This window comes from Oryza glaberrima, chromosome 4, assembly GCF_000147395.1.
Source record: "Oryza glaberrima chromosome 4, OglaRS2, whole genome shotgun sequence".
Taxonomy (NCBI): domain Eukaryota; kingdom Viridiplantae; phylum Streptophyta; class Magnoliopsida; order Poales; family Poaceae; genus Oryza; species Oryza glaberrima.
In genome coordinates this window covers 20,211,128-20,226,344 of record NC_068329.1, presented here as the reverse complement: position 1 = coordinate 20,226,344, position 15,217 = coordinate 20,211,128, and the positions used below count along the sequence as shown (strand labels likewise).

General features: G+C 43.7%; 3 protein-coding genes across 14 annotated transcripts; 2 read left to right on the top strand and 1 right to left on the bottom strand.

The window, feature by feature from the left end:
• The first annotated feature begins 278 nt into the window (after positions 1 to 278).
• On the top strand, positions 279 to 6,115 carry LOC127772189 (pentatricopeptide repeat-containing protein At4g39952, mitochondrial). 12 transcript variants are annotated; one of them, XM_052298192.1, is made up of 6 exons: positions 279 to 3,297; positions 3,426 to 3,467; positions 3,575 to 3,745; positions 4,479 to 4,611; positions 4,699 to 4,760; positions 4,868 to 5,551. In XM_052298192.1, exon 1 carries the CDS (start codon positions 316 to 318, stop codon positions 2,617 to 2,619), a length of 2,304 nt encoding a protein of 767 aa, XP_052154152.1. In that variant the 5' UTR covers positions 279 to 315; the 3' UTR covers positions 2,620 to 3,297; positions 3,426 to 3,467; positions 3,575 to 3,745; positions 4,479 to 4,611; positions 4,699 to 4,760; positions 4,868 to 5,551. The 12 variants fall into 12 exon arrangements, with proteins under 12 accessions (XP_052154152.1, XP_052154153.1, XP_052154144.1 ...); XM_052298193.1 differs by adding an exon at positions 3,916 to 3,982 and having other exon boundaries at positions 4,479 to 4,760; XM_052298184.1 differs by adding an exon at positions 5,561 to 6,115 and having other exon boundaries at positions 3,575 to 4,760; positions 4,868 to 5,031.
• A 1,895-nt stretch (positions 6,116 to 8,010) lies between these two features.
• Positions 8,011 to 9,849, top strand: LOC127770582 (uncharacterized). The gene is made up of 3 exons (XM_052296352.1): positions 8,011 to 8,269; positions 8,388 to 8,457; positions 8,729 to 9,849. Exons 1-3 carry the CDS (start codon positions 8,210 to 8,212, stop codon positions 9,580 to 9,582), a joined length of 984 nt encoding a protein of 327 aa, XP_052152312.1. The 5' UTR covers positions 8,011 to 8,209; the 3' UTR covers positions 9,583 to 9,849.
• A 2,472-nt stretch (positions 9,850 to 12,321) lies between these two features.
• On the bottom strand, positions 12,322 to 14,678 carry LOC127770581 (uncharacterized). The gene is made up of 4 exons (XM_052296351.1): positions 14,265 to 14,678; positions 13,487 to 13,801; positions 13,336 to 13,408; positions 12,322 to 13,246 (listed from the first exon to the last, which is right to left on the bottom strand). Exons 2-4 carry the CDS (start codon positions 13,793 to 13,795, stop codon positions 12,618 to 12,620), a joined length of 1,011 nt encoding a protein of 336 aa, XP_052152311.1. The 5' UTR covers positions 13,796 to 13,801; positions 14,265 to 14,678; the 3' UTR covers positions 12,322 to 12,617.
• Positions 14,679 to 15,217: the final 539 nt, after the last annotated feature.

Below are 15,217 nucleotides of genomic sequence, written 5' to 3'. Positions count from 1 at the left end.
CTAATGATGGGACGGAGGGAGTAATATATTAGTAGCAGTCAAATTTACTATTTTAAAATTTATTATTTTTATTATATACTACCACCATTTCAGCTTATAAGACTTTCTAGCATTGCCCACATTCATGAAAAGTCTTATAACCTGAAACAGAGGAAGTAACTAGTAGAAGTCAATTTAAAATTATTTTTTAAGTGATATAATATATATTAATAATATTAACTTTTTTATACTTAGTTGACGTGTAATAAACACGGGCTATCAAAAGGGTTTCCCCAGTTATACACGGTTACACCTGAGTTTCGAACCGGCGAACAAATGCCGCCAACTCCTCCGCTCGCCGCCCTCCACCGCTTCCTCGCCTCGCCGTCCCCGCCGCCGCTCCCCTCGCTGCTCAACCTCCACGCGCTCGCCGTCACATCCGGCCTCTCCCCGCGCCCCGACTTCGCCGCCAAGCTCGTCTCCGCCTACTCCTCCGCCGGCCTCCCCGCCCTCGCCGCGCTCGCCTTCGCCGCCTCCCCCTGCCCGGACGCCTTCCTCTGGAACTCCCTGCTCCGCTCCCGCCACCGCGCCTCCGACTTCGCCTCCGCGCTCTCCGCGCACCGCCGCATGCGCGCCTCGGGGGCGCGGCCCTCCCGCTTCACCGCGCCCCTCGTCGCCTCCGCCGCCGCGGAGCTCGGCGCCCTCCCCGTAGGCGCCGCCGTCCACGCCTACTCCGTCAGGTTCGGCCTCCTGGAGGGCGATGGTTCAGTCGCGGTCGCGTCGTCGCTGGTCTACATGTACGCCAGGTGCGGCAGCGTCCGCGACGCCGTGAGGCTGTTCGACGAAATGCCCGAGAGGGACGTGGTCGCGTGGACTGCCGTGATCTCCGGGTGCGTGTGTAACGGGCAGTGCGGGGAAGGGCTGAGCTACTTGGTGCGAATGGTTCGGTCTGCAGGTGATGGCAGTGCGAGGCCGAACTCACGGACGATGGAGAGTGGGTTGGAGGCCTGCGGGGTGCTAGGGGAGCTCTCTGTTGGGACATGCTTGCATGGGTTTGGGGTGAAGGCCGGGGTTGGACACTGCCCGTCGGTGGTTTCATCGCTTTTTTCTATGTACACTAAGTGCGATAGCACTGAGGATGCATGGATTTTGTTCCCGGAGTTGCCGGAGAAAGATTTGGTTTCCTGGACCAGCTTGATTGGAGCATACTGTAGGGCAGGCCATGCTGAGAAGGCTGTGGAGTTGTTCCTGGGCATGGAGGAGTCTGGTCTGCAACCAGACGAGGTTGTTATTAGTTGTTTACTTGCAGGGTTGGGTAATGATGCTAAGGTGCGTGGAGGGAAGACGTTTCATGCAGCTATAGTGAGGAGAAACTTTGGAGATAGTGTTCTGATTGGGAATGCTTTGATCTCGATGTATGCAAAGTGCAAACAGGTTGATATTGCAGCCACGGTTTTCAGAATGTTGCATCAACGAGACACAGACTCATGGAGTTCAATGGTTGTAGCATATTGCAAAGCTGGACTTGATTTGAAATGCTTGGAGTTGTATCGAGAAATGCAGTTCAGAGACAAGGATGAGTTTGAATATGACACCAACAGTTTGATTTCCATTATTTCTTCTTGTTCAAGGCTTGGTAGACTACGATTAGGTCAATCAGCACATTGCTATTCAATCAAACACTTAGCCGGTGAAAATTCATCAGTTGCAAATGCACTAATTAGCATGTATGGAAGGTGTGGTAATTTTGACGTTGCACGGAAAATATTTGGTCTGGTCAAAACAAAGGATGTTGTCACATGGAGTGCATTAATTTCCAGCTATTCTCACCTGGGGCATTCAAAGGATGCTTTGTTACTGTATGATCAGATGCTCACTGAAGGTGTTAAACCCAACTCAGCAACCTTGGTCTCTGTCATTTCATCTTGTGCAAATTTGGCTGCATTGGAACATGGAGAGCTCATACATTCTCATGTGAAAGATGTGGGGCTGGAGTGTGATTTGTCAATTAGCACAGCACTTGTTGACATGTATATGAAATGCGGACAACTTGGCATCGCAAGAAAAATGTTTGATTCCATGCTCGAAAGGGATGTTGTTACTTGGAATGTGATGATATCAGGCTATGGGATGCATGGTGAAGCAATACAAGCATTACAACTTTTTAGTATGATGGAAAGAGGAAATGTTAAGCCTAATAGCATCACTTTTCTTGCCATTCTGTCTGCTTGCTGCCATGCAGGACTTGTTGACAAGGGCAGGGAGTTGTTCACTAGAATGGAGGAATACTCCCTTGAGCCTAACCTGAAGCACTATGCCTGTATGGTGGATCTTCTAGGGAAATCTGGGCATCTTCAAGAAGCAGAAGATGTGGTTTCTGCAATGCCAATAGAACCTGATGGTGGAATATGGGGAACTTTACTTGGTGCCTGCAAAATGCATGACAATTTTGAAATGGGTTTACGGGTTGCAAAGAAGGCGTTTGCTTCTGACCCAGAAAATGATGGGTACTACATTTTAATGTCAAATTCGTATGGTAGTGCTGAGAAATGGAATGAAATAGAGAAACTAAGAGACATGATGAAGAATCATGGAGTGGAAAAGAGTATAGGTTGGAGCACAATTGATATTTGTGGGTAAGTTTAATTGGAGCTATGCCTTTTCCTAGGTCCTTGTGAGCAGTTGTGATCTAGTTCATCTTCTCTATGTCAGAAATGGTTGTCTTACAGGTTTATGAAAAATCAACTGACCCAATGGCAGCATTCTCTCTTTGAACAGTCTGAATTTAGAAGTTCAGAGGATATGTGCATTTCTTTTGTCTCTGGAATCTGGAGTGAGTCAATGGTCAATGGATTGACAGAATGGGGGAATGAGGTAGTAGATTCATCAGAATTTAGGAACAAAGCCCAAAGGGTAAATATGAAATTGGAGTTGGATGTAATGTATGCTTCCTGATGTGTCATGGTTTCCACCATAAAAGAGGGTTACTCTATTGCGTGTAGACTGGAGAATATTCTCAGTAATATAATGTGCAACCATATCATAAAAAGAGAAAATTGTCATGATTCAGCTTAAGGTGGCTGCCATGCTTATGTTCTTACGTCATAGCACTGAGCCAGGTGAACTGGGACATGGCAGTTGCAGCATTATGGCAGTGAATTTCTGTTTTGTGCTGATGGTTACATCATCTTGGTAATTATAACTGTGCAGAATACTGCTTGACTATGGGCATAGGAACATTATGTGCAGTATTCTAAAAGGACTATTGTGTTGGCTTTTACAGCAACAAAATACTGAAATTGTGTCCTATGGCTCGTGGTATGTTAACTCACTGAACCACTTGACTGGCATATTTGATGATATGACATTTTTGTTAATCATTACTTCCATTTTCTGCTTCAACCTTCAATATCTTATATACCTTTCAATGTTTGCTCTCTGGACAGATTAGAAATGGACGTGCTGTGGTGGAGTAAAGACCTGTACAGGTTCAGCAAATTCAATTTCCTATATTTCCTTTCACTCTAGTGCATCACTGCTTCCCTTTATATCTACTACTAATGCAATTTTGCCTTTGATATCTTAAAATGTTCAGGGAAATCTTCATTTGAAGAGTTCTTGTGATAAAATATTAAGGGAGCTGGATAGCTGGTGTTTTAGCAGCCTATGCTGCTAGGAACACACAAGTGCAAAGTGCTCTTGAGAATCAAAACATATTATTATCACGATCTCGTCTGCTCACGTTGAGTTTATTTTCCACCAACAGGTATGTAGTGGCCATCAGTTGTGTTCTTGAAGAGTAACTTAACAACGTTTCTGATTTTTGCTTTATGATTTGTTTGTTCATCACACTATTCTGGCATACCTGAAATTGTGGTTGATAACTTGATATTGACATGCTATTCATCTTGTTCTCGTTTCCTTCTTGTGTCGAAGCACTGAAACCCCCATACCAAGGGCACTCTAGATACCTTGTACCCAATCTGTGGTGTAACCATGTAAGGTCAGATCACTCTGTTTCTTGGAGCTTATGCTTAGTTTTTACTGACCCACTCTTCCAAGTTCCATCTATACCATGGAAGAGAAAATTGTTCACTTGTGTACTGAAAAGTCAACATCATGGGGAACCAAGCTAGAAAGGAACATTGAGGAGATCATCCTTGGTAGTTTTCTGTTTGGTGCTTACTGAATTACTATATTGGTACTGTAGCTACACTGGACATTATTTGGCAATGACTGTAGTGAACTAGGCAGCTTTTCATATAAGTACTGTTATATCGCCACAATTGTTGATTCTAAAAGAACTACACATTTGAAGATGCATAACCCACAGTTCATGGTACGGTACCTCGCACGTAAAAAATTGATACGTAGCTCACTCTGCACTTGATCAGGCATTTGTAAATGCAATGTGGAACCAAGTATTCTTTTCGTAGAGGCACATTTTAGTGCTTCCACTTTCATTATGTTATATCATGAACGGGTTCTTCTGTGGGCAGGTTCATGATCTTTTTGTAGCGAGGACTTTCACAGGTTCAACAAATCCAATTGCCCACTCCCACATTACTTGCGATGACTTCCTTTTCTTCTGCAACCAATACAACTTTTCCTTTTAATCTTTATTATTCTCAGGTTAAATGTTTTAACTCATGCACATATACATAACCTTTTTCTCATCTGCTCATACAAATTTTCCATTGGCTGGTATGTATGTAGCAGCAATCATTCATTCTTGGATTCCTGAGGAGCAACCTAACAGAAGACCCAACTTTTATCTAGCTGTAGGTTTGGTTCTTCATCACTAAATTGTGGTTTGTGCAACATGAATGTGTGGATAATGTTAGCATGATGCTTATCTTGCTCTAACTCCCTTGTTACGTCTGCACAGGAACTTCCCATGTGGAAGGACATATCTCGTACCAGAGCTATGAGGTAGAGTGGGTTATCATACCAAAATCTCCACATGCTTTTGGTGCCACATACCCACAACGATCCGAGCTAGTGGCGCTGGTAGCACTTCACTGGAGCAAATGATAGTAGCCGCATATGCAGGTGTGCACCCTCTCTTCTTTTGGATGTGCGCACCAACTGTTTTTGCAATGCGTTCGCCTGGAATGGGTGTGGGAAATAAAATTTATGGACCTCATATAATTTGGGATTCTTTGGTGTCTTCATGTCACGTACTCACGTCCCTTTGCAGTGTACATGACGTCTAAAGGATTAGGGGCACCCGTGTATACGAGTGTAACTCTAAACGCAGTCTCTCTCTCTCTCTCTCTCTCCCTCTCTCTCTCTCTCTCTCTCTCTCTCTCTCTTGTGTGTGTGTAACAAATCATGTTCATTTTTTTGGGGGGTGGGGGGTAACTTTCTAGTAATGCGAATATAAACTTGTTTGTTGAACTGCCATTTTGTCAAGCCGGATAGTCGTACAAAACATGAAGCTGAAACGAACTAGCAGTTTTTGTCTCGCTTGCTTTCACATTTATGAGCCTTCTGTTTTAACTGAATTTTTATCCTCTCCCTGTGGGAGGCAGAAGTACGTTTCTTATCCTCTCTCGATGTTTATGTTGCAATTTTGTAGGTAAGAGTTTTTTTCCCCCTAATATGAAGGTAAGAAGGCCACGAAAGATAAACAGAAAATCATTCCCATCTAGAAACAAAGAAATGAACTCATCATCATCATCTTATGAAAACAAAACAGGGATAATGATGGAGACATGATCGTTTGTTGTGGCGCTTTAATAATCCTGTTAGAAGAGAGAAAACATAACATTCTAGTAGGTTACTTGACCTTTTCCTTTTCGCAGGATATCCTTGTACCCCAAAAGCTGGACAATATGTCTAGCAACTGATGTACGAAAAATCGATTGTCACAATCAAAGAGTTCTTTATGTACAACTTACCAAATATATATAGAAGCAATTTTTTTTCTCAAAATTACTCCTATACTGTACCCTTTGATGGTCACCGTCTCACCGAACAAAAAAGGATCTCACCCTTTGATGATCACAACTTCATTAGGATAGAAACAGAAAATGTTTTATAAGACAGGCTGGTGGCCCGGCCTGAAAGGGACGGCGCAGACACGGTTACAAACAGTACTTGTATTTGGCAAAAATATTTTAATATTCTACTCCCTCACGCTGTTCATTTTAACTGTGAAGTTTGATCATTTGTTTTATTTAAAAAATTATGTAAAAACATTATTTATTTATTTTATCATTAAATATATTTTAAGCATAATTAATATTAAGACGGACGAATCAAATTTCATGGTCAAAGCAACCGTGTCAAATAAACATAACCAAGGTAATACCCATAATTACACCCGAACACACTAAGATATTTACAAATGTACTCTCCTGAGTGTATGTTAAGCAAGAAACGGATGTATCGATATAGAGTGATTTGTGCACATATTCCCTGCAATTAAGAAAAAAGAAACAGACATTTCTCCAGTTAGGTTAAGGTGGTGTTTAGATTTAGGAAATTAACTTTAGTCTCTATATTTAGACACTAATTTAGTCTATTAAATATAGACTACTTATAAAACTAATTACATAAATAAAAGCTAATTTACGAGACAAATTTTTTTAAGCCTAATTAATCCATAATTATAATTTAGTCTATTAAATATAGACTATTTATAAAACTGATTACATAAATGAAAGCTAATTTGCAAGACAAATTTTTTAAGCCTAATTAATCTATAATTAGAGAATTTTACTGTAGCATCACATAGGCTAATCATGGATTAATTAGGCTCAATAGATTCGAGGCCGGGCCCGCTTACATCTGGTAGCTTTCATAGGTTATAGATAGATTCGAGGTCGGGCGCGTTTACATCTGGTAGCTTTCATAGGTTATAGACTGCCCTCACAGACCAACACAAGTCTTTTCTGCACACTTTGTCCTCACAGACCAACACAAGTCTTTTCTGCACACTTTGTCCTCACTCGTGCACACTCGGTTATAGATAGATTCGAGGCTGGGCCCGCTTACATACTTTGTCCTCACTTGTGCACACTCGGTTATAGATAGATTCGAGGCCGGGCCCGCTTACATACTTTGTCCTCACTTGTGCACACTCGGTTATAGATAGATTCGAGGCCGGGCCCGCTTACATACTTTGTCCTCACTTGTGCACACTCGGTTATAGATAGATTCGAGGCCGGGCCAGGCCCGCTTACATTTAGTAGCTTTCATAGGTTATAGATTGTCCTCACAGACCAACCCAAGTCTTTTCTGCACACTTTGTCCTCATTCGTGCACACTCGTGAAGAATTGGTCACCGCACACTTTGTCCTCATTCGTGCACACTCGGAAAGAATTGGTCACCCATCTCTAAATCGCTCCAAGCCAAGCACGCTTAATCTCGGAGTTCTTTATAGATCGGCTTCCGGAAAAGAAGTTGCAACTTCTTGATATGAGTATTCTATTAATCCTATTAAACCCTAGGCCAGGATGTCACATTAGTCCAAAATTATGGATGTGTTTTATTAATAGTCTACGCTTAATATTTATAATTAGCGTCCAAACATGTGATGTGATAGGGATTTAAAAGTTTTACTCCCATCCAAACAGGGTCTAACTTTTTTAGGTTTATGTTTATTGTCTTAAGCTTTTAAGTCAGTTTTTTTTCTTTATAGGTGTTTGGTGGCTTAACGTTTAATAATAAATGTCTAATATAAACGTCTTCTCTCGATAGATCGTGGAACCTTCTTCGAATTAACGGAGAAAATGACGCAGCTGGAGTGTGCGTCCCTGTCATGCTTTGCTAGTCTTTTTTATAGAACTATATAATTTGTTAATTCTTCGAAGTGGAAAAAAACCATAATAATAATAAAATAGTAGTACAAGAGAACGACCCCGTATCAATTGAACGGCCGAGATCTGCTCCCGTCCACCGACCTAAACGCCCTAGCCATCCCATGGGCGAGGGCAAAATCGTCATTTCCAGCCACCCCGCTTTCGTTCCTTCCTCCTCCCCTGCTACTTGTGCGGCCCGGATTAATAAAGGCAAAAGCAAAACGCAAACGCCAAAAGCACGAGAAGATTTCCATTAACTCCGCCCTCGTGTGTTATCTATCCATCCATCCAGCCATCCGTCTCATCACCCCCACCTCTTCGCTCCGTCGCCTCCTCTCTCTCTCTCTCTCCTCGCCCCGCCGCTTTTTAGGGTTTTTGTTCGCGCCGCCCCGGTGAGAGGTAGACGGGTCTCCCCGGCGAGATGGGCCACGTCGACGCATCGGCCGCCGCCGCCGCCGCGCGCGACGCGAAGAAGAAGAGGGTAAGGGGTTCGTTTTGCGCGGGGATTTGGGGGGTGGGGGGGGGGGTGATCTGTGTGATTCGATGTTGGATTCGGGATTGCTGATCTGCGGGGGGGTTTCCGCGTGTTTCGTATGCAGGGGAACCGGTCGTCGGCGAAGCTGAAGCAGTGCAAGCTCGACGCGCGCCGCGAGCAGTGGCTTTCGCAAGGTCTGATCTCGTGCCTCCCTTGTGGGGATGTTCGTCTGATTTTTTTTTTTGGGGTTGTTGCTCGGGCGTTTTCTCAGGTTTGGGGGTTGGGCGATGCGCATGCGGAAGTTGGAATATCTGTGCGGATCATAGTTAAATCTCTTACGTTTCAGCGTAGGAATCCGTATTATCTATTTGTGTATTGGGTTTGGGGATGATTCTAGGTGGGGGAATTGGTGTTTTATTGAAGATTGTTCAAACTCTGATCCTCCTGCCTTTTGGATTGGTATAGTCAAGGATGGAAAGGAGGCTAAGGCATCGACTTCGCCGACAGGTACAGAGCCAAATGCTGGGTCCATGACCGTTCCTTCGCCACACCCTCCGCTCCCTCGCCGTCGCGTAGATGTGAGGTCGAAGGGAGGGGATCCAGAGGAGGACAGGGAGGAGAGGGGTGCTGCCAGGCAGGAGTTAGGCAGCAGCTATCTGGACTCTCCTGTGCACAGCCCTAGCTCGGACAATTCTGGGAGCGTTGGCGGCATGCACAGGAAGCATTACAACAATGGTGGTGGCCTCAATCTCAGCAGCAGCAGCAGTGTATGGTCCAGTTCGAGAAGTGTGAGCGAGGCTGAGGATGATGATACTGGTGGCCCTGAAGAGGAGAATGGGGTCTTGGATGACTGGGAAGCTGTTGCTGATGCAGATGCGCTTACAGTTGATGATTGTCATTCCCACCAGAGTTCAGGTCATGTGGCGCCACCAGCTGCTCCAAATGTTTGTACAGCTCCTGCCAATCAAACTGGAAGGCAAGATCCCATTCAGAGAACAAAAGCTTGGGCGCCTGATGATATATTCCGTCCACAGAGCTTACCCAGCATCTCCAGGCAGGTCAGCTTCCCAGCAAGCATCGGGAATGGCTGGATGGGTGCTGCACAGCAGGCCAACCTCTCTACGCCTTTGACATGTCCAATATGCTGCGAGGATCTTGACTTGACAGACTCAAGCTTCTGTCCTTGTCCTTGTAAATTTCGCCTGTGTCTCTTCTGCCACAACAAGATCCTCGAAGCTGATGGACGCTGCCCTGGGTGCAGGAAGGAATATGTTGCTGCGCGGCTATCCCGGTCTTGTAGCATGGGTCCAAGATACTAGGTTGTGCCAGGGTTTATAATAGCTCTCTGTCGCAATTCGGTCCTTTGCTGTTGCTGTCAGATATGCGTTTTGTCTTGTGTTGTCCCTTTTTGGTATAAAGAAATGTGAATATTGGATAGGTGCTAAATCCATATAGAACGTCTCCAGAAACTCGGTATCTGTTTTTAGACTGTTTGCATTGTATGTGATGCATATGTTGCTGGAGAGGACTCCTTATCGTTTTGTGATATCATATATGATAGCTATATAAGATGACCTTTGCAGCTACTTATCTACCCATTTATGAGCAATGAAGTACATTGATCTTTGCGTAATATTTGCCTACCTCTGAATTTTTATATATATTTTTTTTACTTTTGTAAAGATGTTTTGACTCCGTTCATCATAAGTAACTCATAAAATATTATGCAATCCTTTCTTGTCCTTTAAAGCATATTCTTCAACATTTAATGCTGGTATTTGCTCTGTGGGTGTACTCCATTTTATCAAATGCAATAGGTGTGGTGTTCTAAGAGTGGATTTACATTTGTAAACCAAACCTTCATGTTACTGTATTATATTGGTTTTGCCCTGTAATTGGACCAGATATTCCCTACAATCACTCCTAATACTAAATATTTTAAAGAACATACAACGGTTGCAAGCTGTTTTCAGAATTACATCTCTTAGAAGGTTTCCTGGCCACTTCCACCATTAAGATTTGAATTTTTTTTTTCAATTTTTAGTATATTTCATTGGATTTAACCTTCCATGTTGTGGTTAATCAATAGTCTGCCAGGGTTGGTTTTATCATCCTGACTTTGGCAAGGAAGGAATTGACTCTAATTTCGGTTAAGGTGTGTTGTCTTGCTCTCTGTATTTACCTTACTTTAGTTCTTAAAATTTATGTAATATATTTCAGTTCTGCCAGGCAACTGCTACAGGTAAAATAGTAATGGACCTTACCATGCATTACATTGTACTCCTATCTAGTTTTCTTCCTACCCTATCTTAATTTTTTGCATAATCCATGAGCATTGTCAATGAAACCACTCAAACTTTTAAGTAAGTATTATATTGTAAGGCTTCTGGTTAGAGAGTTGTATTGTCGGGCTGAGATGTCTGAACCTAAGCTAGTAATAAGATCTTTATTTAGAGTTAACTCAAGCCTGTATGGTGAGAGAAGTGTTAAAAGCTTAAAGCTAGGATGGAAGTGCCACAAGGCCTAAGCCCTTCCAAAAAAGGGGAAGTGCCCAAGAATACCAAATCTAGTGCTTTCTTTGCACATTGGCACAATCACATTTCATAATATTCTCAACCTGTGAGTTACCCTGCCCTGAGTTAAATCCCAAGTTGGGTGACAGTGTGACCCTACCCTGAATTATGAATGTTGTCATTGCAATACTAGATTTCCGACAATGTGTTATTGCTCCCTTTTAGTGATTTGAGCATCATCTACAAGTTATTTTTTTTGATTGAAATCCCGAACAGATCATTCCTTTTAGTGGTCTCTCCGTTTATATCATGTTGTATTTAATCTTATAAATAATGGAGCAGAACAATTCATGGTAGAAATAGAACTGACCCAATGCCTACCAAGTCCCAGTTTCGAGGAAGAATTTGTTTTCTTTTGAGTGCTAAAGTTATCTTGTCTTGGCAGGATACAATTTCCCTGCAGGCTGTATTCAAATTTGTCTTAACAAGTTTTTTTGTTTCAGAGTCAGTTAAGTTGAGCAATGAATCAACATTACCCAAGAACCCGGTACAAGTCAGATTGTTCTTTTGCTGGAAGTGACTCAGGCGTTAATGTCTGGTGCAAACGTGCAGGTTGTCCGTAGTTAAATTCTTTGGTGCCTGTTTGTGTATCATTAGCAGTATATAGAGTGTACTGGCCTCATTGAACGTGAGAGACCTGTGAAATATGGAACGTTTGTTGTTTACCAGTTGCAAAATTTTGTTGTTTGCCAAGTGTTGCAAAGTATCACAAGTGCTCGGAAACCCTTCGTGGCATGTTAGCCTGCATCGTGTTCTTATTGCAATAGCCCTGCGTACATTCTTGTTCCATGGCGGCAACTACAGTGTGGGCATTTGTAACCGTTTTCCGATCTACTTATGTTAGACGTTAACGGAGTGTCTGCCATGGAAGAGCGTGCGCAATACCATGGCTTTCCTTGCTACCGATTATAAGCCAGCTAAATGCTGAGGTGGAGGAGAGAAGAGAGGAGAGAGAGGAGAAGCACAAGAACCAATGGATAGGCTAAGGCTTAAAAAAAACCTTATAGCTAACAGGTCGGTTGTATTATTAGCCCTGCTCTTATTGTAACCGGGCTTACCGCCGCCGACGGGGTGTGGAATTTAAAAGAAATTTAAATAAATATTTGAGTTTTGAATGAATTTTACTCGGTTTTCTTACGATTAAAAATTGTACCATGGTTACTGGGCTTACGGTAGGGTACAAAACCCCCCTCCTCCCTGCTAATGTAAACTCTGCTCAATACATACTTCTACATGCTAATGATAATGAAACGCTTGTCCTCTGTTTGGATCCATGATGTTCTCGTGATAATGAAACGCTTAGCCTCTGTTTGGATCCATGATGTTCTTATTCCACCTGGAACGAAGTCAGTTAAATGCAGAGATCCTGCATGTATTGCTTCTTTTAAGCATCGTCATCGAACGCCAATAGTGTGGCCAAAGCAAGAAAAAACATCGCTAAGACATTAGTGAAGCGCCAACAGATGAAGCAAGGGCCATACCAGATAACAGGAATTGACACGATCTAATTTTAGCAACCACCAATCAGCAAAACTACACTATTACAGAGCATACGAAATGATCTGGAGGTGTTTGTGGGCAAGCCAATGCCACTATGCACTGAGCATAGGGAAAACAAGTGCTTGACGACTTGCATGACTCCTAGGTTCAGATCTGACCCGATCCATAATTTTAGCAAATCGATCAGTTCATGACTTTCAGCTGATCCATAATAATTATAGTTTCTACGTTCATCTAATCTTCCGGAGACGAAGGGCAACAAGATGCGGCAATCCACTTGATCAAGTGAGTAACCTGTTGACTTCCCTCTTGATCCACAGCGTGCGAAGCCTGAGATCGTAGGAAAGGAAGATCTCTCGGTTCGCTGCATCCTTGAAAACATCAGAGGCTAGAATCTTGACCTGATCAGATACGTCGGTCATTGAATGCAGTGCCTTGATACACGTCGAGATCGAGAACGGCTCACCATCCTTCTTCTCCTTCTTCGCTTGTTCCTTCAAGCGAGCTTGCTTCATTCTGAACTCCAGAAAAGCCTCCATGGTTTGCTGGATGTCAGGGCCCTTACGCTTCTTTCGCTTGTCCTTTTGAGGTTCTATGCAAGAGCTTGAGTGCGCCGGTTCATCAGCACTTTGTGGTTTTGGGTCGGCACCGTGCTGTGGTCTTTCCAGTACCTCTTCTGTTGGATTTTGCAGAATATCAACATCATCCAGACCTTGTTGCCCTAACTCTGGAGTTCTCTGAAGTATGCCGATGTTGTTCTCCCCATCATCAATGCCAGCAATAACTGTGCTACAAGGTCTTCCAGGTATGCTCAGAGCTGTGCTCATGTTATTGCCTCCCTCATCAACATTCCTACCAGCAAGTTGAGGTTTGCTCGGCATTAAGTTGTGTTCCCCTTCAGGAATGTCACCTTTTCACAGTAGAGCACGTTAGTTTCAGAAAAGCAAAGGCACACATAACAATGTTTGTCCTGATCCAATTTGAGTGGACAGAAGGTACCTTCAAATAACACCTCAAGTGATTGAAGTAACGGAAAGCTCTTAAATTGGTACTTCCGCGCCTTGGGCATCTCCTATAAAATTGAAATAAATGATCAAATTCACACTTGATTACACAAATAACAACTGAAGTTGAAGAGTTCGAAGCTCACTTCAATTATCTCATCCCAGATTTCATCTGTCGTTCTAATCATGGAAGCATTTTGATCCCAAGTAACACCTTCCCGCTGGAGAATTAATTTTACCAATCTATAATCTCTCTTCAGTTGTGTCTCATGCTCCTGAATTTGAACTTTAGTAAATTTTGCATCTGGGTACCTATCATTGAATTCGCTAACAATTTTCCTCCACCCATCGGTTCTCCATCCATTCTGGGTACGGTAGTGTGAAATATTGTTCTCATGAAGCACATCAACAAGACCCTTTGTATACTTTGCTACCCACCTTGCTCTGCCTGCCATTTTACCCTGGGAACATAAAAGACATCCAAGAAAGAATTGAGCAATGAAGGCAACTAAAATGGTTACGGAGCTAAAGACCAAAAATATACGATCGCAGTTAATCCTGCAGTAAGCGTAGCTATCATTCCAAAGAAAAGGTGAATCTCCCTCCAATTTCAACAGTTCACGACAAAGTAACTAATACCAGGTTCCAACTTCTATGACAATTCACGACAAAGTAACCAATTTATATTTCGCCTTAAATTCAAGCGAACCTGTTCAAACCCTAGGCCGAAACTGGCTTGTAAAACAGGCACGAAGGCGGACAATCCAATCAAACAAAAAATGAAGAAATTATATTGAATGTATAACGTCTGATACCTAGCTACCAAAGTCACGTGCAAGTATTCAACCAGTGCGCTCCACTAGCACAGCAAATTTCAGGCAAGAAGGGATCGGAAAAAGGTGTTGCACAGAAACGAAGCTTTACCTCCAGAAGAGAGGAACAGCGCGCGGCGCGGCAAATCACATTGCAGCCATGTCGACACGAAGGCGAGAAGAGCTAGCGGAGGCAACAAGTCAAGCGTCTCCCAGCTACAAATCGCGCGCGCACACCGCACACCGCACACAGCCCACGCCGCCGGCAAACTCAGCGAGCGCCCGGAGAGGAGGCAGGCGACAACGACTACGACGACGACGACCTTCGACCCCCACCTCGCGGGGTCGGAGGAGGAGGAGATGCGGGATTGGGAGAGCGCAAGGAGCGGAGCAGGTTGGGGGAGATCGGGCTTGCCCGCCGGCGATGAGCTGAGCTGCAGCCTCTCGCCGGGGCGGGGAGCGGAGTGGATGCGGAACCTGATCTGATTTTTTTTCCGCGACGGGTTGGGGAATTTTGGGACCGCGGATTTTTTTCCCGTGGTGGCGAAGGGGGGTGGCGACACGATCGATCACGCTCACACGACGACATGGTCAGGCCCGAACTCTTTGGGCTTGGGCCTCTCATCCATGGCAGAGCCCATCAGCCTCGACACTTCTTTTTTTTTTCTCATGAAACGGCGTTTATCTTTTTCAGAAATACTATTACAAAACAATATAGCGTTCCAATTATCAGCATGATAAATATGTGTATTGTTTCTGGTACCGTGGTACCAGATTACATAGCTGTCTTGTATATCTGATACCGTAGGTACCGTGCTGTCAATCTGACGTTAGCACACATAAATTATTCCGTTCGAACGGTATAGCGTTTATGCCGTTCTGTGGTAGTTTTCTTTTTTCAGGCTGCTCGACTGTGACGGCGACTAGCAGAGGCAGAGCAACTTTTCCTTGCCTTCCTGGAACTTTCCCTATATCTACAATGCCGGCGATGGCCATCCGTTTCGTTTCATCTTGGATATCCAAATCTGCCCATGATGCAAGATCATGAGACAGCAGGTGGCAGCA

Excerpts from the sequence above, each read along its gene's own strand:
- LOC127770582 (XM_052296352.1), top strand. The coding sequence starts at position 8,210 with ATGGGCCACGTCGACGCATCGGCCGCCGCCGCCGCCGCGCGCGACGCG. Across the intron at positions 8,270-8,387 it reads GCGACGCGAAGAAGAAGAGG|GGGAACCGGTCGTCGGCGAA; the intron begins GTAAGGGGTTCG and ends TTTCGTATGCAG. Across the intron at positions 8,458-8,728 it reads CGAGCAGTGGCTTTCGCAAG|TCAAGGATGGAAAGGAGGCT; the intron begins GTCTGATCTCGT and ends GGATTGGTATAG.
- LOC127770581 (XM_052296351.1), bottom strand. The coding sequence starts at position 13,795 with ATGGCAGGCAGAGCAAGGTGGGTAGCAAAGTATACAAAGGGTCTTGTT. Across the intron at positions 13,409-13,486 it reads TCTGGGATGAGATAATTGAA|GAGATGCCCAAGGCGCGGAA; the intron begins GTGAGCTTCGAA and ends TCAATTTTATAG. Across the intron at positions 13,247-13,335 it reads ACTTGAGGTGTTATTTGAAG|GTGACATTCCTGAAGGGGAA; the intron begins GTACCTTCTGTC and ends TACTGTGAAAAG.
- LOC127772189 (XM_052298184.1), top strand. The coding sequence starts at position 316 with ATGCCGCCAACTCCTCCGCTCGCCGCCCTCCACCGCTTCCTCGCCTCG.